The sequence below is a fragment of the Eleutherodactylus coqui genome, chromosome 4 (genome assembly GCF_035609145.1).
Source record: "Eleutherodactylus coqui strain aEleCoq1 chromosome 4, aEleCoq1.hap1, whole genome shotgun sequence".
Taxonomy (NCBI): Eukaryota; Metazoa; Chordata; class Amphibia; order Anura; family Eleutherodactylidae; genus Eleutherodactylus; species Eleutherodactylus coqui.
In genome coordinates this window covers 204,037,434-204,062,088 of record NC_089840.1, presented here as the reverse complement: position 1 = coordinate 204,062,088, position 24,655 = coordinate 204,037,434, and the positions used below count along the sequence as shown (strand labels likewise).

The 24,655-nt window shown below is 45.5% G+C and overlaps 1 protein-coding gene across 2 annotated transcripts in view; it reads left to right on the top strand.

The window, feature by feature from the left end:
- DNAJB12 (DnaJ heat shock protein family (Hsp40) member B12) overlaps positions 1 to 24,655 on the top strand; it is a 68,596-nt gene that overhangs the window by 6,809 nt on the left and 37,132 nt on the right. The window contains exons 1-2 of one of the 2 annotated variants that reach the window (XM_066600575.1): positions 18,544 to 18,705; positions 21,323 to 21,485. In XM_066600575.1, coding sequence (XP_066456672.1) covers positions 21,328 to 21,485 — 158 coding nt within the window. In that variant the 5' untranslated portion in view covers positions 18,544 to 18,705; positions 21,323 to 21,327. Of the gene's footprint in view, positions 1 to 18,543; positions 18,706 to 21,322; positions 21,486 to 24,655 lie in introns of those variants that run through there. The other variant, XM_066600573.1, reaches the window with a different exon arrangement.

Genomic DNA, 24,655 nt, shown 5'->3' with positions numbered 1-24,655 from the left:
TGTGTTTTTGCGCTTTTTAACACACCTCATTACTTATCACAATCATAGGGTGTGTTAAAATCCGCTGTCGGACGCAGTAACCTGCATCCGAAATTGGCTGTAAAGTCGCAGGAAAATATGCTCGCAAAAAAAAACAAACCCACAGTATGTTGTATTTTTTTTTGTTCTTCAGCTACCAAAATTATTTTTGCAACATTTTTCTCCCTCTGTGACATACAGGGCTATTTTTTATATCTTTTTTTATTGGCTTTTTCTTTCCGTTTCTTAAAGGGGTTCTCCCGCGCCGAAACGGCTTTTTTTTTTTTCGGCGTGAGACAAACACAAGGGATGGGTTAAAAAAAAAAAAAAGTTTAGTACTTACCCGAATCCCCGCTCTGCGGCAACTTCTTACTTACCTTACCAAGATGGCCGCCGGGATCTTCACCCACGATGCACCATGGGCTCTGTGCGGTCCATTGCCGATTCCAGCCTCCTGATTGGCTGGAATCGGCACACGTGACGGGGCGGAGCTACGCGATGACACGTAGAAGGGGCGGAGCCAGAACGCAGCTCATGCCGAGACCCAAGAGAAAGGAGAAGACCCTTCTGGCTGAAATTAGATGGAGACGGGGACGCCAGCAAGGGAGCAGGTAAGTGAATAACTTCTGTATGGCCAATATTTAATGCACGATGTACATTACAAAGTGCATTAATATGGCCATACAGAAGTGTATAACCCCACTTGCTGCCGCGGGACAACCCCTTTAATTTTATTAGGGGTTAAAAGCTAAAAATAAAAAAAATTTTTTTTTTCATTTATAGTTTATTTTTAAAATTAGTAGGTTTACACTAAGGCTGCCCATCCACAGGCGAGTTTTCATTGCGTTCCCCACTGCGATAATCTGGCCGCGGGCAACGTAGTCAGAGCTCTCCATAGCGTCACTCTGGAGAGGGCTCTCCCCCACCCCCGTCCATGAGTGGAGAACCATTGTGATTCTCCGCTCGCGGCTGGCAAATCGCGGTCCTCCTCTGACTGGCGGAGATCCGTCTGTCGGCTTCTGCTCCCGGGCGCCGCCTCTTGTGGTGGAGATCTGCCGCAGGATACTGCAACGCCCATGGACAGGCAGCCTAAGGCCGAATGCCCCTGCAGTGACCTCCGGCTTACCTGTCCGGCGTCTTCGCTCTGCTCTACTCATGTGCTGTCTGGCACACAGCCGCACATATGCAGTGCAGTGCAGAGTTGGGGCGTTAGCGATGACGCTGCCATGCGAGACTCGCACTGAAATAGGACATGCCGCAAATTTTTTTTTTATTGCGGCTTTCTGCATTGGTTTGTGTAAACCAATGCAATCCTATGGTGTTTTTTGTGCCATATTTTTTTTGTATCATCTATGTCTTCCATGACGTTATAGAAGACCTCTGGGGGTCATTCTCATACTCTTTCTTTTTATTATTTCACGCTTATCCATTTAGCTGCGGCATCCATTGGAGCCCCAGTTACAGGGAAAAACAACCCCCTGTAGTGACAGTAGTCACTGGCAGCACTCATCGGGGTCTGTTAGGACCCTGCAGCTCTGCTGTAATTGGGGGGGGTGGGGGCACCTGGTGGTCACGTGACCGCCGGGTCACATAGTGGAAGTTATACTTTCAATTTTTAGTACATAGTGTTCATCGAGCGCTATGTACCCTGGAAAGGAGAAGGCAGAAGGGGTTAAAGACCGCTTCTTCCTTCTCCTCTGGGTCCTCAGCTCTATCTGACAGTCAAAGACCCGACCTGCTTAATTGCACCTACTTAATTGCTGGACCAGAGCTTTAATCCCGTACCATACACCGTATATTTACCGCACTTTGTCCTTAAGGGGTTAAATGTGCATGGACATCTCCACTCGTTACCTGGCCAAATTGAACCATGTAAAAGGACAGTGCTTTTCCATTGGTGTTTACATACTAGTGCATTACGGACACAGAAATGCCGCCATAATACGCTTGTGTGCAAGCCGTGATCTCCTCGTTACAGCAGGCACCGTTGTCAGGTACTGCTCCGTCTGTAGCATTGCTTACTTCTGTTTGTATGGAATTGCTTGCTGTTACATCATGCACCGTTGTGCTGCCTAATTTACTTGTGCTAATTTCTGTTTTGTCTCAACAATTCGTTAAATATTCTGCAGACTGCTAATTACAAAATACATATTCCAAGCATGCACATTGTCTATTACAGCGGAGACTCTGCTTTAAAGGGGTATTCCAGGCTGTTACAACTAATGACCTATTCTCTTTGTAGGTCATCAGTAGTTGATCAATGAGGGTCCGCCACTCGGGATCCCCGCTGATCATGTAATTGTCCACCCTGCTGTCAGTGCAGTGGGGCCCGGGCAATGTCATCGCTGCTCAGGGTATGGCCGGACATGTCATGGTGACTTCGCTAGTATTGAAATCAAGGGGGGCGCTGTGCTTTTATAACACTGCCTCCTTCTCATTATGGTCAGGGCCCCCGGTGCACTGACAGCAGACCGGATGATTGGTGGGGATCCTGAGCAGTGAACCTCCATTGATTATTTACTAAAGACCTATGCAGAGGATAGTCCTCATTTGTAAAGGCTCGGAATACCTCTATAACTCCCTGCTGGGATTGGTGGTAACTCTGACCCTGGGTATTTACTCCCTTAAATGCCTCCTGTCTATGCAGCTCTGCCCCCTGCATGTCATGATTGCAGGGTACCAATGGATTACTATGGCAACCTGGCGCCTAACAATGGCCTGCAGGGCTGCCATGTACAGAATCCACCTGTTAATTCTATCCTGTAGACTTAATACACAGCAATACAGAAGTGCTGCAGTGGATTCTACCAGAAATTATGTGATTCGATGTTCAGGTTGCCTTGTGTGACAACAAGACTCACTCTCTTCAGGATGTGGATTTTTTTCAAATTTGTGTCATGCAACGAAAGTGGCGCGCCGCTTAACGCGGATCTACGCAGAATCTGTATTGGAAATTACACACGCTGATAATTGCTCATTGGCAAGGACTACGGCTCGCTCACACGACCGTATCATAAAATGCTGCATAAAATCGCAGCGTTTCCCTTACATAGGGAATCACGTATCCCCATGTATTATTGCGTTTTTGGTCATATATGCATAGTGTATTTTCTGCACGCTGTCCTTCCTGGTTGCTTTTTTTTTTTCTTTAAATTTCTCATATCTCCTAGCATGCGTAAAAAACCGCTGTACATATGTAATTTAATTGCGTATGCACTGTGTTTCGAGCACACCCTTAAAAACAATATGGCTATATGCATATAGTACACAGTAAAATACAACATGCGTTCTTTTTGCTGCATGTAATATACGCAAATATGAAGTGAACAATGAAAATCAATGCACAATACAAGTGTGTTCGTGTGAGCCTGGCCTAAATCTGTGGTAGAATTATGTGATTTAGGCTGCTGTTTTAGAGGCAAAATCCGCATCTGCCCCCTGCAGCGGAACCCACTCTTAAAAATAAAATGTTTTTTTTTTTTACTAGCCGAAACTGAACGACGAATAAGAACCGCGCAATTCTTAAGTCGTTGGCTCGCTTTAAACTGATCGAGTATGATTCGTTTTCTTTAGTTTGAATGATTTTGTGACCGACAATGGTTATGTTCAAACACACCATAAGTAAGTTTTCCTCCATAATCTTTTCCTTCTCTTAGGGCTCCTGCACATTAGTGAGAGTGATATTGGGATGGGATTTACCCCCCAATATCGCTCTTGCAATCCATCTGGAAGCCCTGGATGCGAGGCGCTTCCCATCCCAGCAGGGCTTAAGGAATCTCCTGCTGTGGCTGATGCAACAAGGATTTTCGGGGTCTGTTGGGGAGGGGGGGGGGGGGGATATAAACCCTAATCCAAAAATAACACAACTGTAAAAAAATAAGAAATAATCACCTTAGTAGCGCTGTCATCTCTGGCGTGTCTTCTTGCAGGTTCCCGAAACTCCTCTTCAGATTTTCTTCTGGCTGGAGATTGAAAATCCCCGCCTCCTGAAGCACTGCCGCTGATTGGCTGAGCGCTGTGACCAATCAAAGGCAGTGCTCAGTTGTCATTCAATGCTGGGCGCTGCCTCCGATTGGTCACAGCTCTCAGCCAACCAGAGGCAGCGCTTTCAGGAGGCGAGGATTTTCAATCGCCCACCAGAAGAGAAGCGGAAGAAGAGTGTTGGGAACCTACAAGAAGACACGCCAGAGATGACAGCGCTGCTAATGCCATGTATTCTTATTTTTTTATCTCTACAGTTATTGATTATTTCCGGGTGGGTGCTTATATTTCAAGCCCCCCCTCGTCGCGGAGAGACCCCAGCCACTGCTGTCACAACAGTGGCAGAGGATCGCAATCCTCACCCATTAATTTCAATACGGTTACTTGTTTGCAATTCAGCCAAGCAGTGTGTGTTCTTCAAAATCCATATCAAAAATCATATCCCTCCTTCACACGACTTTGGTGTTAGTGTATTCCGCTCGTGGAATACGCTGCACCAATCTGCCGTAGGCTCCCATGCTGCCCATCACACATATTGTGCCAAATACACACGTAGTAAAGATGCAGCTTGGTCTATCTTGGCGTGTATTATGCGTGTACTTGCTGCGTGACTGTCGCATGTGAGCGGCACGCAGAGAATTATGTTCATGTACTGCCAGCCTTACAAATACTTATGCGCGCCCCTATAATATACTCCTCTAAATACTGGGAAGGGTTTTCCAACTACAACACGGTGCTAGTCAGAACTATACTTCCCATGATGCAACACGGCAATCAGTTTATACACACACTACTATGATTTGTGGATGGAGTTCTGCCTTGTTTACTTTCAGCAGGGTTCACCACTAAATGGCGGCTATTGGCAATGACCCTTCCCATCAGGCCGTGTTCAGATGTGGCAGAATTTGCCCCGGTTTTCAGTGCACATTTTGTACCAAACTTCTGCTAAAAATTACAGTATAAACTTTCCAGACATAGTGGCAAAAAAATAAGTATACGCCGTTGTGTTTTTGAAATATTGCAGTTTTTACCCTGACTTCACCCCTTGGAATCTAGACTAGTGCTTGAGCGCTGCATTCTAGGTCCCCGGGAGGGAAAGGGGTAACATTATTGCGTTGTTACTGCCCTGAAAGCAGGCGACCGCTCACACAAAGCGCTGTACATAGCAGCTCCGCCCTAGTAAAAACGCCTGTATGAGAGTGACCCAAGGCCGGGCTCACACAAGCGTAACTTCATCGCGTATTACGCTGTGAATGGAGTCAATAAAGGTACATTGATTTTCATTTACCCAAGCACACTAGCGTTATTTTATTGCGTTTTACGCATGCGCTGATGTGAGCCGGCCCTTAGCCCACTCTCACATATGCGTTCAGTTTTGTTGCAATTTCGAACAGCATTTTTGAACACGTCCGTGTATGACAGCGCCTTTTAATGCACCACGCCATTATGAAAAATAGAACAGTCAGCGCTCGAAAATCGCAGTGGTGGAAACGCCGTGTTCGAGCGCAGGTCCGAGAAGCCCCATTAAAAAAATAGGAGTGTTGTACTGCTCGTGACACCGCGCTAATTACAGTAAGAAGCGGTGTATGTGACTGTGGCTTTAGGCCACCCTCAGAACCGCCGCTTTTTACTGGGTGCACCCCAAGCGCCACGCTAACCGCAGCGCAATACTCGCATTGTATTCAGTAGGGCCTCACATACCTGCTTGCGATTTAACAAAAACATTTTTTTGAGCACTGTCTATTTTATTTTTCAGCGTTTTTAAACGCACCTCGTCATCCATCACAATGATGGGGTGCATTAAAAGCGCTGTCAAAACGCTGTACAATGTGTTCAAAAATGCAGCTGAAAATCACTGTAAAAATGCTGCTGTTTCGAGCAGCGTTTTTCTGACGGCGTGTGAGAGAGGCCCGCGGTCCTAGCATGCCTGTCTAGTAACTACTTGTACCCTCTATTAGGCCTCACGCACACCAGCGGATTTTTGCTGTGCAATCCGGAGTGGCCGTCCGCCGCTAGATCCCACAACAATAACCGTCTATAGCATGCTATGGAAAAATGATTCTTCATGCTTGTGGATGAAAAATCGCAGTATGCTCCATTTTCTGCGGTCCCATCAATAGAAGCCGTAGGATCTGCGGCCCGTCCACAATTGATATTGCGGTCAGGCTGTGGATTCCACGGGAAAAGCAGCAGTTTGAAAATAGAAATCTTTACTGTGTATGTCTGACGGCGAGCCGTGCGGACCATCCGCAGTACAAAAAGAACATGAAAGAACATGAATATGCTGGGACAGCTGCTGTCGGAGTCGGGTTCCGCATGCAGCCGGCCTAAATGAACAATTCTGGAACATCTTTTCTGCACTGTGCCTTTCCTCTTAGTTTTTACATCTGCGGCGGGGGTTCCACATTCCTGCTCTGTTCCCCGTGGGTGAACGGCTCCGTCTCAGGATGCAACCAAACAAATCCCTTGGCTATAATGGGGTCGGTTCGGTTTCCGCCCAGCTGCCCGGCTTCTGGACGAATGAAAAAGTGCAGCACTTTCTTCCAGTATTTTGAGTCGGATGTGCGACGGAACCTCCAATCGGAGGCCCAACGCAGATGTCAAGCCGGCCTGATTCCTCTTGAATATTTATGAAACTTTTGACAACTAGGTGTTACCATTCTCCTTGTCAAAGAGGCGTGTCCCAACACAGTCTGTTGTTGGTACTCATTGGACTGTAGAAAAACCTCCAACTTGTAACACCCAGATGCCAATTTATTCATATACGTCTCACACGGGCGGATTTGAATTGCAGACTCCGCAATCAGCATCTGCGTAGATGATGGGCAGTAATATGCGGGCGTTGAAAGGCTGGTTTACTTAGACGTGAGGGCAGCAATTGTGGGTTCTGTAAGTGGAGGAAAAATCGTAGCATGCTCTACTTTAGGGCAGATTCTGCACGGATGGCCTCCATTTAAAGGGGTTCTGTCACTAAAAAAGAAAAATGCTCTACTTATCTATTCCCCCCTCATCAGTCTACTTACCAGATCTTCCTCCCTTATCATCTTCTGTCTCCTGCAGTCCAGGGGATCACTTCACCACCAATTGCCTGATTCTGCTCCTTCCTGTGAGGTTATGTCACAGCTCACAGGCCAGCAGGAGGACTGCCTATCTTCTTCAGAGATTGCTCATGCGAGCTGTCTCTGAAATAGATTACAATTCCTTCCTAGGCAGTGAAGCTACAGCACAGGGATGTGACCTTCACTGACCCAGCAGGAAGGAGTTTGTGATGAGCAGCCTTCATAACAAGCTGGGCCCAGCCTGCAGTGAGCTGATCTGGGGCAGTGGGGAAGCTCAACCAGGAGAAGATGTGATAAGGAGATAGACAGGGAAGGAATAGGTAAGTTTAGATAATTTTTCTTTTAATGACAAAACCCCTTTAAGTCATTAGATGCGAGTGTTCCGTCGCCCATACACAAGTAACATCATATGAGTGGCGGAAGCTCTCGCTACTTCATAAGAAAATGGATAGAAAAGCCAGGATGGTGGCTGGAGGAGAGTGACCCTTCTTCCGCGCAGATGATGCGCTGTGGATTGCATACATGCGCTGGAAAAGCGATAGAAAATACGGTCTTCCGCAATTACTTTGCACGATGCGTGTGCGGAATCCGACCTGTTTGTGTGAGCCCTGCCTACGTCTAGAAGGAACAACAGTTATAAGAAGTGCTGCCCAGAATTCTTCTTTCCCGGCGGGTCCTGTTTAAGGGGCTTTTTATCACATGGTAGATTCTGCCACCGCTAAATCTGCACCAACATCCAGGTGTCTTATATTTGGATTTTGGCGCAGATTTGCTGTATGTTTCGCCCTTAGCAAATCCACATAGAAGACTAAAAACCTCATTAAACGTTCCTTCCATCTTCCAGGCCATTGTATAGATTTTTTAATTATTTCAGTGTAAAATAATAAAAAAGGAAACTTTTTGAATATTTTTCTTTATTAAAAATGTTAATTTCAAAATCCATAAATTAGAAAGTTGCCTATTTCCCTATATTTTAGATGATTGGAGCATTAAACGATACTGGTTGCACAGTTGGGCTTCTCTCTCGGTGACGCATTTTCGTGTAGATTATTTGTAACGTGTAAACTGGATTTGGGGGTTAAGCAGAAGTAATGAATGGTTTCTGGGTCACGCCGCGCACGGATGGGCAGCCAGCGCCTCGAATAATTAACTCGCACATTTGTCCAGTAAGGGATTATAAACGTCTTTCCTGAATTGGCGGAATAAGTGTCACTAAGCCGGGGAATGGCTGATTATGTCACCGAATGTGACCCACTTCAGCCCTTCCAGGTTTGGGGCTCCAGTCTGTATATGTGTTTGGTTGTATCTGGAATGGACTGTGTACCATGGAAGTAACGCCTCAACAGTCTGTAAGCGGCAGCCTGTACTCCGCAGGTCTAACCTCAGCAGCTGGATACTGCCGGAGTCACACTCCGTAATATATGGGCTGTAAACCTGTATATCGCTGCTACTCTCAGGGGCTGATGGGCTGAGCGGAGGAGCATTGGAGCTCTAATGCCGGATGTCTGATTTATGAGTCTGGTTTTTGTATCTTATTTCATTATTATTTTAAGATGCTTAAATAATAAACCGCAACATCCTGTTTGCCATTGTACTGCATTACCACACTTCTCAACACAAGTCATGAAGCAGCCTGATTACCTTGACCGGCCATAGGCATGCTGTAACCACAATAACTGCTAGATTCGGATAAATTATGTGATTGGGGGTGTTGGAGCCCTGTCCGCTGGCCACAAGACCCAGCTTGGACAAATACTTTCTCAGCAGTGACACTATCAAGCACAGCGCACGCAACTTGGTTGTAGTACACTTCAAGTGCACTTGTCCCCCTAAAGCTCGTATCATAGCGAAAGTACCCAAACTTCCACTCTGGACCTGTCCTGAGTACTGCAAACAGCCTGCAACTCCAATATGTGAACACAGCCATACTTGTCACAGTTGTGCTGCCCCTAATCTACCTATAGTAGCAGCAGAGTCTCCCCCATCTGCCCCAGCAGTAGAAGTAGCATCATGACAGTGGACTAGGGTAGGAAACATCTGGTGTTAATCCTGTAAAACACAATAAAGGTAGCATGAGCAGACCCCACCCAGTGCATCCTTTTATATTAAAGAGGTTGTCCAGTTGTGAACTATTGATGAACTATTCACAGTGTAGCAGTGGGGGTCTGCCACCTGGGACCATCGCCGATCAGCTATTCATCAGGTGAGTACACTCATACCTACGGAGCTTATGTTTGCAGGAAGTAGACAGCTCTGTTCCTACTGCAGTGGCCAGTCTTGGGATTACAGGCAAAGTTCCCACTGAAATTAATGAGAGAACTACAATACCAAACCTGACCACTGCTGAGAGAACAGAGCTGTCTGCTTCCTGCTCGTTACATGAACAGCTGATCAGTGGGGGTGCTAGGTGACAGACCCCTCCTGATCTACTACTGAGGGTCCTGAGACTAAGCCATCCTACAACTGGGCAACCTCTTTAGTAGGGAAACTGTTGACTGTTCCTAAAGTTTTCGTCTAAGGCCTGGTGTTTTCTGCTGCTGGTTGCCCTGTTGTACTTCAACTTGGTCACCATTTGCTTGGGCAAAATAAAGGGTTTCTGCTGCGTTCTACGTGGTGAAATGTTTTGTATGAGTTGATCCATTGGCTTTACGCCTTCTATTCTCTCTCGGCTGAGTCAGGTAGATGGTTTCCGGACACCCCGGGGAATCTTCTCATCTATCAGCCGTTCCTTCTGGGATATTTCATTTATTTCTTCATAGTGAAGCAACACATTAACTGATTGTGGACTCCAGCGTGCTAGTCTTACTATAAGCTGTACATGGGTTTGCTTATGGTGTAACTCCAACAGCCACAAGATAGAAGGTAGCTGATGACCCCCACACAGTTGTATCAGTCCCCTGGGGACTGTTAGTTGGGCGTTACTGATGGCGGTCCCTGCAAAACTAGTAGGGTTGTGTGTAGTCAGGTATAACACTAGGGGGTGCTGTATGTTATGCGGGGATTCTTTATGGTGCTTTTGTTCATTCCCTCTTTCAAGCAGCACCCTGCCAGCCCCACGGCATAAAGCCCGGCTCACATGGGTGTAGTGTCATTGCTCGTCACAAGTGCAATTTTCCAGTGCACAACATATGATGCCAATAGCCCGTTGATCTCTGTTGGTCCGCTCATACCTACCTCTTTTTTTTTTCGGATGCTTATTACTCACGCAAAAAAATCCTAGCATGCACTATGTAGAGAGTATGGTTATTGGCACACACATTATTGCGTACTTGCGTGCTCATGCGCAAGAGATACGTGCGTGGCACAGCAGTGCAAATGTTCGCGTGAGCCCGGCCTAAAGCAGAGTATACGTTTTACTTGCCGTCTTTCTTTACCGCGGTGCTAAAGGGAATCGGTCACCGTTTTGCAACCCTGTCTGATAGCAGCTAAGGTAGTGACAGGCTTGCTGATTGTAAGGACAGGTCTGCTGCAGTCACACCAGCACATGCGTATTTATGAGCGCAGTATTTTTGTAAAGTGAACGATACCTTTTCTGTTTTTTTGCACGCGCATCGGCGTATTTTACTGTACTTCTGCTATGCACAAAGGCATGCTTTTGCATGCGCCAAAAAAATAAAATATCCCGATTAAAATGGCTATTGAGTTCCAAATGTGTTCTTTTTCCTGCGCAATTATGCAGTGTTTCACGCATCTCCTAGCGTATTTTTTGCGCATCACCATTGACATCCATGGGAACGTTTACTGTGCAAGTGTGCAGGAAAATAGAGCATGTTGTTTAGTTTTTTTCACACGACCGAAATATGCAAAAAAAATCCGTGCATGTGAATCAACCCATTGAAATGAATGAAATGAATGGGTTCTATTCTCCGCGAAATGAATGGGTTCTATTCTCCGCGTATTGCACATGCAAATGTTGTGTTCGCAAATACGTCCGTGTGACATCGAACTTAAATGTTGGTGTCCATTGTGCTGCGCCACAGCTCTGATTGACAGCCGCAGCATCCAACCAGGAGACCCCTACAGCTGTCAGTCAGAGAGAAGTCCCTCCCCCGTAGCAAGACCCCCAGAGTCCCTGAGTAAAACTTCAGATTCTCACTGCTGTTTTTACTAAAACCACCTAGAAAGGCACAATTACACCCACCTCCCCCGCCAGCACAAAACTGCTGACAGGTTCTCTTTCTGAACTGCAGCGGTAGAGATCTCGGCAAGTCCCGTAATTGAGTCCCAGCGGGCCGCGATGTTTGTGCTTCCATATCACGGCAGACTTTTTCTTCATCTTCTACTTTGATCTGTTTGCTTCATAAGACTTTCTCATGCGTTTACTGAAACATCTGCCGCCTCACCGGCGTAACGTAAACCTGTTCTACGGATCCTTGGGTCCTCTCCATTAATTAGGTCTTAGTCACACGGCGAGCGCGATCCTTCAGAATGAACCCATTTTTTGTTAAATAGTCCCCATAGTTAACTTTAAAACCTTTCTAAGTGGAGTGAATTGGGAAAAAAAGCGATTCCGCCATCTTTGTGGGGGTTTCTGCGGCGTACACACTGCAGCAGAATGACGTGATGGCTTTATTCTAAGGGTCGGTATGATTACCACAGTACAACTTTATTTTTTCATTGCGGTACTACTACTAAAAAAATAAAATTTATTTTCTGGAGAAAAAAAAATTCTTCTGACAGCCACAACTTTTTTTTTTTTGTATAAATTATTTATAAATTTTGAGGTGAGTAATCACTTTTTATGACCAAAAAACCCCGCAATACTGACGTTTTTTTTTTCCTGATGATGTTCACTGCCAGAAATAAATACTGCGTTACTTTTATAGACCGAAAGGATGCAGCAATACCAACGGGGGAATGGAAGGGGGAAGGCAGTGATTACATTTTTATTACTTAGTTTTTTAATAATAGCAATACTTTTTTTAAAATCCTTTTTAGAGTTTTTTTTAGTCCCCATGGAAACTTGAACTACAACATAATGTAATACAGTACTATTATACTGTGATATGACAGGCCTGGCTTGATGAGCGATCTGCAATGGTAGCCATGAGATCCTTCACAAGGCCCCCCCAGCTGCCATGGCAATTGAATGGCACCCCGCGCAGGCCAGAGGGGCTGTTCTGGAACCCCGAACTCTAATCGGGCATTTAAATGCCTGTCTCAGAATTGGAGTCCTTTTAAACTGTGAGTGCTGACAGTGGCGCGGAGACGTACAGTAACGTGCTGCTTTTTTATTATTTACCAGTTTCTGTGCCGGAATGATGCAGATGTGAAATTGGCCTTCTATAATGTTTCGCCACAATGATGCATTCCTTCTTAATGATGTGTTCTGGATGCGCTGGTTTGGTGGCATCGCTCATTAGTGCAAGTTCCAACTGGAAGTATTGCTGCAATAGCCGTCCCATCCGATGTCATGGAAGGGGCAGTAAACTGTAAGGGTGATTTTACTCGAAACGATTGGCAATCAGTTAATCGTGTGAAACGTTCAGTGTAAACTCAGCGCAACATATTTGCGCAGTGAACTGAACTTTCTTTGCGCATGCGGGGCATGTTCACAAATGCACGCTGTGACCGACAAACGCTTATACCCCTGTGATTGAGCCCTTAAAGCTGCAACTTTCTCACGCCGCAAACACCCACGTCATACGCGGTGAAAAAGCGCCCGTGGACATGAGCCCTAAATGCAAAAAAAATCCTTAAAACACATTTTCTACATATTTTGTATCCAACATGATACATCGTTATCTGGAATCTGTGCCAGACTGAACTCGTTAGCATAGAACGCCGCCGCCAAGTTGTGCGGACGGTAACGAGCTGCTTTTTGGAGCTAGAAGGATTCGGTTCCAGTTCCATTCTGTCCAATCAGCTAATTGCTTGGCTCGGCCGCAGCTTCCTTCTGCAGATCTCTGCTGCTCTTGTTAATATGTGACAGTAAAGGAAAAGATCGTCAAAATATTCTGCAGCTACCTAAATAATTAAATTCTTGACCCTTCTCTGCAGCCCCCGTGGGTCCGTTCTACTACACAAAAGATCGACCTTTAGACACGGACAAGAGTTTAGCACAATTAAACGGTACGCAGAGACATCATACTCCAAAAAGCCCGCGAGAAGGGCGAAATCCAATTTAATGGCGCTAAAGTCTCCTTCTTCCCAGATTTTTCTATGGAAATTCAAAAGAAACGCGCAACATTTATAGAAATAAAGCGACGGCTGCGAAATCTACAAGTGCCATACGCAATGTTATACCCCGCCAAATTGAGGGTGGTGGCACTGGGCGCAACACACTTCTTCGAAAGCCCAAAGGAAGTCAGCACCTGGATAGACCACAACGAAATGGAAATTCGGAGGGAAAAAACACCACGCAAATCACCGCGAAGAGACAATACTTAAAGAAATGTTTAATCCAAGGGACCCCAAATTTTTGAGAGGAGCTTCTGGGACGACAGGACACATCGTTCGGAAGAATGAAGGACTGGTACCCCGATCCGAGTGGAAGACAACGGATCAGTGAGTTATATGTTGGGGATGTTCGTTGTTTGGTCTCTCTCTCGTATGTTGGGGAAATGTTAAATAATATACAGGTAGAAGAGGTAATGATAGGCGGTAGAAACATAGGACAGGGGGGGGTAAGGGGAAAGAATGCTAACATAAATGTACAGATGATAAGAATACTGGAAATAACAGAAATATGTAAGGTAAAAGAAGATACATGCAAATGCTGGAGGCGGAGACGGAGAATGGGTAAAACTGTATGCATATATGTGGGGAGGGATACGGGTGTAATGTTGATACAGAGATATGGATCCTCCCAGTGCGGCTCACTCACAGACATAAAAAAGAACAGCGAACACCAGAAAATAAAAACCCTGAGGAAGGTAAAGAGCAAGAACAATGAGTAGGAAAGTCAGGATTGTTTCGTGGAATGTGCGGGGCATGAGTGACCAGACGAAACGCTCGGCAATATTACAGGTAATTAAGGAGCAGGGTCCGGCTATTATATGCCTGCAGGAAACGCACCTGTCTAAAGAAACCATAGATACACTCAAAGTGGGGGGAATGGGACAAAACTTCCACTCTACACATACAAGATACTCCAGGGGGGTCAGCATAGTAGTGCATAAAAACATACCGTTTAAATGCCTCGCGCGAAAAATAGACCCAGAGGGCCGATTCATATGCCTACACTGTAGGATATACAATTACACATGTATCCTGGCCTCGGTATACATCCCGCCCCCATATAACAACACAGTAATGCGGCAAATAGTAGGATTTACAAATGACATACCAGATGCCCCAATCCTAATAATAGGCGACTTTAACTCGGTACTTAACCCCGTACAGGATAGACTAAGGACAGAAAATATAAATGAGGAAAGGAACCTAACATCACTGGGCCGATTGTTAAACGAAATATCATTAATAGACATATGGCGAACACGACACCCCACAAATAAACAATATTCATGTTATTCGTCCACACATCAATCCCTATCCAGGATAGACCTAGCAATAGGGAATAATAGACTCTACAGTGACATAACCGCAATAGAATACCTGCCGAGGGTTATTTCGGATCATTCCATACTACGCCTAGAACTACAACATAGCAACGCCGCCAACTACACACAGAGACGGTGGAAATTAAATCCGCACTGGCTAAATATATTAAATAAAGAAAATGGGAAAATAGCCCTAACGGAATATTTTGAACTAAATAAAGGCACTACAAGTGTGACGGTCAGCTGGGAGGCCATGAAAGCATACATGAGGGGGGTCTATATACAGCAGATCACACAGGCAAAAAAGGGACACAGAGAGAGAGGACAGAAACTACAGGTAAAAATGAAGGAAACGGAAGAAAATCACATAAAAGAGAATACCATAACAACACTTAACATATGGAAAGAAGCCCAAGAGGCCCTTAATAAATATACACTAGAAGCAGCAGCCACCAAAAATGGGTTCAGGAAGCAGGCATACTATGAGGAAGGAGAAAGAACAGGGCACATGCTGGCAGTCATAGCCCGAGCACAAACTAGCCCTACATACATTATTGAATTGAAAAACGTACAAGGCGAAATTGTTAGGGACACAGCATCCATAAGAGAGACTGCGCGGGAATATTACTCCTCCTTATACTCCTCAAAGCTGGATAAACCAACAGAACAAATTGAGGAATATCTGGAGGGGATAGCAACACGGAGGCTGACGGAAGAACAGAGAGAATTCTTAGATGCACCAATAGACTTGGAGGAACTACAAGAGGCAGTGAAAGATATGCAAAACAACAAGGCCCCAGGGGAGGACGGCTTCCCCATAGAATTCTATAAACAATACGCAGATATTCTATTGCCGCACCTATTAGAGACAATGGAGGAGGCAGAACAGAAAGGGGAACTACCCAAAACAATGAGAAAGGCCAAAATAACAATTCTATTAAAACCAGAGAAGGACCCCCTGTTGATGGACTCATATAGGCCAATATCGCTGCTGAACGCAGACGTTAAAATAATAGCTAAAGTCCTAGCTAATAGACTATCTAGAGTGGCCCCCGCCCTGGTGCACCCGGATCAGAGCGGGTTTATACCAGCAAGATCAACAGCAACAAACATCCGCAGAGTATTCCTAAACTTACAAATACCAGTAGATAACGCCGGAGATAGAATCCTATGTTCATTAGACGCGGCTAAGGCGTTTGATAGCGTCGAATGGCAATACTTATGGAAAGTATTAGAAAAAATGGGATGCGGCGCAACATTTGTGAGACGGGTAAAACTTTTATACACTGGAGTGGAGGCGGATGTACTCATTAACGGGGGGTCCTCAGAGACATTTCCATTATACAGAGGGACAAGACAGGGGTGCCCATTGTCACCTCTCTTGTTCGCACTAGCAATAGAGCCCCTAGCGTGCAAAATAAGAACACACCAGGGAATAACGGGGTTTCAAAGAGAAAACACAGAGGAGAAAATCGCCCTGTACGCAGATGACATGCTGCTGTTCCTGGGGGATGGTGGAGGGTCTCTAGAGACTGCCATGCAAACAATAAAAGAGTTTGGGACTTTCTCGGGACTATCCATCAACTGGAATAAATCGGAAATACTCCCAATAGATAACCCCGAGATGCAAATCACTAACAGAGAAATAACCCTGAAATGCACACCAACAATTAAATACCTGGGAGTTAAAATCACCAGAAAAGTTAGCGAATACGCAAAAATAAATTTAGACCCACTCATGGAAAAGTGGAAACAAAAGTTACACATATGGCGCAAATTACCCATGACAATTATTGGAAGAGCGAATCTCATAAAAATGATATGGATGCCACAACTGCTATATCTAACACATAATGCCCCCCACTGGATAACACAAAAGTTTTTTTATAAAGTCAGGGGACTATTCAGGGAACTCATATGGGGGGGGAAGACGCCTAGGATTAAACTGGAATTGCTATATAATTCCAAAGAAAAAGGCGGGCTGGCCCTACCCAATCCGTTTGCGTATTTCATGGCCTCTCAGCTACAACACCTTAGGGGGTGGGAGACGGAAGAGGTACAGGAAGCCAGTTTCAGGATCCTTAAGGACTTCTTTGATGGGTCACATTTGTTTGAAACTCTGGAATGTGGAAAATTTAAAAGAGATGGCCAGAACACCCCCACACTATTACTTATACACAAAGTATGGTGGAAGGCCAGAGATATGCTTGGTATAACAGGCTGTACACAACACACCCCCATATGGAACAATCCAAACCTACCAGAGATTAACAAACTACAAGGCTTCCAGGGATGGAAAAACAGGGGAATTAGAAGGATGGGACAGATACTGGAGGGGGGAGAGCTGAAAACACTTGAACAGCTAAGACAGAACTACGACATCCCTAACAGGGATTTTTACAAATATTTACAGCTTAGGCATGCGGTACAAGTAGAAAAGAGCATGGCAGAAATAACAGTGTCAACAAACGCAGTGGCGGGTATAATAGGAAAGGCGACCACTACAGCAGGGAAAATATCTATATTATATTCCTATATACAGGACACGGTCAATGCACACAACCCGATACTAACAAAAGCAAAATGGGAAGCAGACATAGGTCCCATTGAGGAGTCGCACTGGGAGGAGATCCTACAAATGACACCCAAACTATCTCTAAGCGAAGCACACAGAATATCACAAATATTCCTAATACATAGAGTTTACCGTACTCCGGCCTTTCTGCATAACATAGGTTTGAGAACCTCCCCAATATGTGTAAGGTGTAAGGCCCACACGGCGGACCTAATCCACATGCTATGGAGATGCCCGAAACTGCACAGATACTGGGCGGAAGTACGGGATGCAATAAACGCAGCATTCGGCATAGACATGGATTTCACACCATATGTGTGTATCCTAGGATATACGCATGACCTCGTGTTAGATGATAATGAAAAACTGGCGGTATCCAGACTATTATATATTGCTAGAAAGACAATAGCTCAACACTGGCTAGATGAAGAGCCGCCTACACTAGGGGAATTCAAAAATAAGGTTAACCAAATCCTACCATGGGAAAAAAGTATATATACTAAACGCAAGACCAGCCAAAAATACTATGATATATGGCTGAGATGGATACACGCCCAGAGCCATACGAGGAATGATGGAACCAATATATGAGAAGTGGGGGGGTGAGCCGTGTGGGCCGGCACCAAGGGGTTGGGGATCTGACCCGGGAGAGGAGAAGAGGTAAATAAGACACAGTAAAATAGACATATGCCATATATAACGTTTATTGAACAAAATAGAGCTGCTCACAAGACTAGTATACTGGAAAAACAAACTAGAAAGAATTGAGAGGACAGGGTAAGATAATATAAAGGGGAGAAGGAGAGACCAGACAACGGGCAATGATATACTGCTACCCCTTATAAGTAGCAAAAACAATCACTGAACCAATAAGATGACAAGAAAAAGAAGACAAAAGAAGACAAGCGGCACGAAGAAGGAAGAACAAAGGACGACACTAGAAACTGTTAATACCACCTAAGATAGACTGAGGAGATACAGAGACCTGTCATTTAAAGGACTAAATGTTGAGAGAGAGAGACTTTAGGGGGGGTGGGGGGAATAGGGGAAACAGTTATAAGTACAAAAATGCTATAAAGACATGTAAAAGATGAAAAGTTGAATAAAAATATTTTCAATCAAAAAAAAAAAACGGTACGCAGGGCGCTAGCAGCCGGAGAGCAGCAGGTTCATCCGTAGGCTACGAGGGGTTAATATTCTGCACTCCCAGGGAAATTATAGGCTGCATGCTAAAAATAACGGAGCAGCCCTGTAAATGGTCGCCCCCACCCTGCGCACATGACTACCCCAGCCAGCGGACCCGTTACATGACAGCGGCCTGCTGCCTCCAGGCTGGCCTGCTATAGTGTCCTCCTCATCTGGGTGGGGGAGTGCAAAAGACGTCGGCCCGTCTTAGATATGACTTTATGAAGCATTTAGGCCAATGTCCTGTTCACTAACAGAGCACAGTAGAAGGTCTGAATCCTGGAAAACGTGATAAAGAGATGAGTATGTGCACTACTTGTCGGAAGATAATCTCCCGGAAGTAGTTGAACAAAACTTCCTCTGTGTGATTGTAACGTTCATACAAGTAAGTGATTACAATATCAGAGCAAAAGGATCATTTATGGTGAAAACTGACCCCTTGTAGGGAGGCTCTAGTACCCTGTTGTAGCACCTCTATCTTGGATACAAGATGTGGTACAGGCAGGCATGGAGGCTCTAGTACCCTGTTGTACCACCTCTATCTTGGATACAAGATGTGGTACAGGCAGGCATGGAGGCTCTAGTACCCTGTTGGGCCGCCTCTAGCTTGCATGCAAGATGTGATATGGGCGGGCATGGAGGCTCTAGTACCCCGTTATACTGCCTCTAACTTGGATACAAGATGTGATACGGGTGGGCATGGAGGCTCTAGTACCCTGTTGTACCTCCTCTAGCTTGTATACAAGATATGATACAGGGGGGCATGGAGGCTCCAGTACCCTGTTGTACCACTTCTAGCTTGGATGCAAGATGTGATATGGGCGGGCATGGAGGCTCTAGTACCCTGTTGTACCTCCTCTGGCTTATATGCAAGATGTCATATGTGCGAACATTGGTGTCCCAGATTGTCCTATACATGTTCTATTGGCAATAAATCTGGAACACGGAAGCGAGACAATGTTGTAGACACATTCCTGTGATTTCCCCCCCCCCCCCCCCTGTGTGTGCGGCCCAGCATTATCCTGCTGAAAAATGCCTCTAGTAAGCCACCATAAGAGGAACACATGTGGCTGCTTGATGAACCAATCACAGCCATTGATTCATTTAATGATTGTATTGAACGGCTGTGATTGGTTCATTGAGCGCCTGCTCTGATTGGCTGAGCCAGGTGCTCCAGAACCAATCACAGCCAGCCCTTCCTGGAGGCAGGGATTTCAACCTCCAATCCAAGAAGGGCTGGCAGAACACTGAAGACTGGGGCTGAAGAGGAGATGTGCCGGAGCCTGACAGCGCTGGAGAGGTGATATATTCTTCTTTTTTTTTTTTTTTTTTACTGCACCTAGGGCTTTTACAGTAGGATTTCCTACTGTAAAAGTTGCATTGCACTGCATGAAAACTATATTTTCGTGCGATGCAACAGAAAGGCCCAATGCACACGGGCGGATTTTTGTCACGGATCTGTGTCATCTATGGTGCGGCATTCTCGGCATTGCGCATGTGCGCCGGCTGGCAGATCTGGAGCCCACAGAAGACCAATCTGGGTAGGTATGCGGGGGGTCACCGGCCGTCACAGTCTGATTTCGCTGCGGGATCCTGCATGCGGAATCCGACCTGGCCGTGTGCATGTGGCCAAAGGCATACCTCTGCAGCGCCACCTATTGGAAGGCAGCATTCCTACAACCCTTATAATAAAATGTCTGAACTACATCTAGAGGCCTCTCGCTAGCCAAGCCAGAAACCTTCTTCACACTGATGAGGAGCAAAAAGCAGCTGAGCTTGGCAAAGACCCCAGCAGGATTGAAACGTCACACATGTTTTTAAATGTGTGGAAGCAATAAAGGAGCATCCATCCGGATGCATTGATTCTTTTACAAAGTTTTGGCTATGCTGCTTGTTTTCTTTACTACATGAAGTTTCCTTTGGATCCTGGGAGTGGGGTCCTGTTTTCAAGCTCTGCATGCTTTATATGCCTCGCACTAATAGTGCTATTCTCGTGCAGTCCTGCTGTATTTTCCATATTGTTATAAGGCTTGTCTAAAAGGTCTGACATCGACTTGCAGGAATGATGTCTTCCACTAGGTGGCACTGCAGAGTCATGGTTCCATCTTCCCCATTTGCATTAACAAGTCAGGAACTTTTTTTTACCTCTCTGTCTGTCTACTGTACCAATGTAAAGGAAGGGCTACTTGCTTTCCCCGCTCCCATTCCTTTGGTGTCCGGTCTTCCACCAGTCTTCACTTCCGGGTGCAAGAAACCCAGCATTGATGTCGCAAAGACCATGGCCATGTGACCAATGCAGCCAATCACCGACTCACTTCAGCCAGTGTTTAGTTGCTGCAGTTGCATGAACTGTTGTTGGGATGTCATTGCTACCTGAAAGTGAATGAAGACCAATGGGAAATACGGAAGCTGGGAAGGCGAGTCTGGATTACATTAGCACAACGGACTGAGCAGGCTTTTAGGAAAAAGGTGCCCTAATAACCCCTTTTGGTCTGCCGATGCAGATTTTGACTACGAAAATGCTGCCGATTCTGCAGCGGAATATTCCACTGCAGAAAACCCACAGCATTCCCACTACGCGTGGCCGTACCCTTAAGGTAATACTGCTCAGCTTTTGTACAGAAGAAATATATGCCCTCCTTTATTTGTATCACCAGAACCCCATTAAACAGGCCAGGTCGAAACTTTCCCAGATCAAGGGGCGAGCTACCAAGGAGCGATCCATGCGCACAGCGATATACCGGCTCCACTTTATATGAAGCTATCATAGGGCTGCCATAGAAGTACATGGGGTTGTATATGAATCCGAATGACACAACTGTGTCATCAGTCCCTGAGATCTCTCATACAACACCATTGTTTCTGGCATAGCAATAGTTGCGGATGGGTAGAATAACCAACAAAAACACAAGTGCCTGTCTGGATATGCCTCGCAAGGTTTTATCATTTTTGTCTATCTCTGGTTTCTTCTGCTTGACCCTTTTTTAACATTTGTTATGCAGATCTCATGGAATCCCTCTCAAAAAACAAGAAGTCTGACGGCACAGAGACTCCAAATCCTCGTCACCGGAAAAATGTAACAGAACCAAGCCCATCTGCAAACGGGGAGGCCGGTGGGGAATCTGGCAAGAGTTACACACCAGACCAGGTTGACGCTGTTAAGAGGTAACTTAAACAGACGCGTTTTCTACTATTCTGGGAATATATTACCACGGTCCATTAAGACCCCCGGAGAGAAGTGGCTCTGGTGCCATAAGCTCATTACCCTCCTGTAAGTGAAGCTAACCGGGGGTTATAGCGCAATTAGTGTAAAGAAGCAGCCCCTTCATTCTGGTCATTGGCGAGGGTCTCTGCTCACAGCCCCCTTGCTAATATATTCTGATGATTTCTCAGTAACATGGCAGAATATATATTTAAAGGGGATTTCACATTACATTTTCTGAAACCCAACCCCATTTGCATCCATCCAGGAGCACTGCATGGAGACAGAAACCAGGATGACCCCATAAGGATTTACAGTACCTTCACAGGTTTTAAGCAGGTGTGAAAAAATGCCGCAAAGTAAGGCTGCTTTCACACCTGTGTCCAGGTCAGTTCGGGGTTTCCGCCTCTGCTCCGTATTTGGAGAGAAACTGAAATAAAACATAAAAAAAAAAACAGATGAATTTTTTTTTCCCCTGTTGATTTTAATGGGGGTTTCAGAAAAACGGAAAGGCTTCACTTTGCTTCTGTTCTTTTAGGTTTTCTATATTTTTTTCTTGTTCAGATGTGAGAATGGCACAATCTAAGTGTTACTTTTCTGTCCAAAAAACAAAAACCTGACAGAATGGAAGCAAACGAATGCCTTTCCATTCAAGTCAATGGGGAAAAAAGCGGATCAGTTTTTCAGTTTTATTTCAGTTTCTCTCCTGTAAAAATGGAGTAGAGAGACAAAAAACCTCAACTGACCCTAATGCGGGTGTGAAAGCAGCCAAATGTCTCTTTTACATAGGACGACAGTCTAAACGACTGCACGAGCGCTGACGTCACCGCTAAAGTCATTAGCACTCATGCAGAGCGTTTAGACTGACAGACTTCACCACTGGATCACGGACTTCTCGCTGGTTTCTTGCTCAGTGGTTCACCTTCTATGTGAAGCAGGGAGCATTTACACTGAACGAGAATCCGTGATCCAGTGATGGTTTTAATGCTGACTGAAAGTCAGCGACTTTTTTGTATTAATACTGAATGATTATTGCTCAATTTAGTTCGCTTGAAAGATAATCATCCCATGTAAATGGCCCATAAGAATGCTTTCAACTATAGAAGCTTTAAAAGCTTATTTTTGTCAATTAACAAAGTGGAAAGTGAATTAACAAAAGAGAAATGTAAATTAAATTATTTTATTTGTTCACCATCATTTGGCTTCAGAGCAGCATCAATTCTTCTAGGCACACTTGCACAAAGTCAGGCTTTTTTGCAGGATTATAGTTAGGTGGCCGATTAGGCAAGTATATCAAATGGGTGATAATGATCATTATTTTCATATGTAGGTTGAAACATGGTCATTAACAAACAAAAACAGCTTAATAGGAGACTTAAAACAAAGTTTCAAAACTGCTACAAAGGTGAGGTTGTGGAAGACATTTTCATGCCACATGTCATACAACATGGCAAGACTGAGCACAGCAACAAGGCACAAGGTAGTTCTACTGCATCAGTCAAGTCTCTCACGGACAAAGATTTCAAAGCAGACTGGGGTTTCAAGATGTGGTGTTCAAGCTCTTGTGGAAAAGTGCAAAGAAACGGTTAATGTTGAGGACCATGCACACAGTGGTCGGCCAAGTAAACTTAGTGCAGCAGATGTAAGGCATGTCATACTTGCTTTACTTCAAAATCAGAAGATGTCCAGCAGTTCCATCATCAGAACCAGTGAGACCCAGGTACAACTATCTACTGTTCAGAGAAGGCTGTCCAGAAGTGGTCCTTATGGAAGAATTGCCTCCAAAAGTCCATACCCTCCATGTAGAAGCAAGGCCTAGTGGCTCAGCTATGCATGAAAGCTGGAACTGGGGTGCCGAAAAACGGCAGTAGGTGCACAGGACTGATGAGTCAAAATTTGAGATATTTGGCTGTAACAGAAAGTAGTTGGTTCACTGAAGGACTGTAGAGTAGTACAATAAATGTCTGCAGGCAGCAGATAATGAGTGACCATGGCCCAAGCCATCTGATGCAGACCGCAGGAACTCTGGCTCGCGCCTCAAGCGCCTTTCATCCGGCAGTGCTTGAGAAGGGCTGAACGGCTGGGGGGAAAGTCACAAACGTCCACGGACTGTCTCCACTGCAAATTCATGCTCAGAACCTACAACCTCGCCCTTCACCATGCCAAACAAGTTTATTTCACCTCTCCTACTCCTCACTATCACACAACCCTAAACGGCTCTTTGATACTTTTCACTCCCTTATCAGCCTTAAATTGCAGCCCCCTGTGACTGATCTCAGTGCTGAAGAGCTGGCTGCCTACTTCAAAAAGAAAATTGATGACATCCGTCAGGAAATAACTTCCCAATCCCAGACTAGTCCTGACCCTAGTCTTGTCAATACTGCATCTAGCTCCTGCTCACTGTCTGTACTAAGACCAGCGACAGAGGAAGAAGTCTCCAAATTGCTCTTCTCTGCTCGCCCCACCACCTGCGCTAGCGACCCCCTCCCCTCACACCTCCTCCGATCCCTCTCCCCAGTGGTCATTTCACCACTATATTCAACCTCTCTCTGACCACTGGCATCTTTCCCTCTTCTTTCAAACATGCCATCATATCCCTACTGCTAAAGAAGCCGTCTCTTAACGCGACTGATGCTGCCAACAACCCACCCATCTCCAATCTCCCCTTCATCTCCAAACTATTGGAACACCTATTTCACTCCCGCCTTGTAAACTATCTATCAGAGAACTCTCTTCTCGACCCCCTACAGTCTGCCTTCCGACCCCTACACTCGACAGAAACTGCCCTTACAAGGGTGTCAAGCGACCTCCTGACAGCCAAATCGAAGGGCGATCACTCCCTACTGATCCTCCTTGACCTCTCTGCAGCATTCGACACTTTTGACTACAAACTCCTCCTCAGTATGCTTCGCTCCATCAGCCTAAAGGACACTGCTCTCTCCAGGTTCTCCTCCTACCTATCTGACACTCCTTCAGCGTCTCCTTTGCTGGCTCTACCTCCCCTCCTCTTCCCTTTGCTGTTGGGGTCCACCAGGGCTCGGTCCTCGCCCCCCTCCTTTTCTCCATGTACACAGCCCCTATTGGACAAACCATCAGGAGATTTGGCCTCCAATACCATTTCTACGCTGACGAC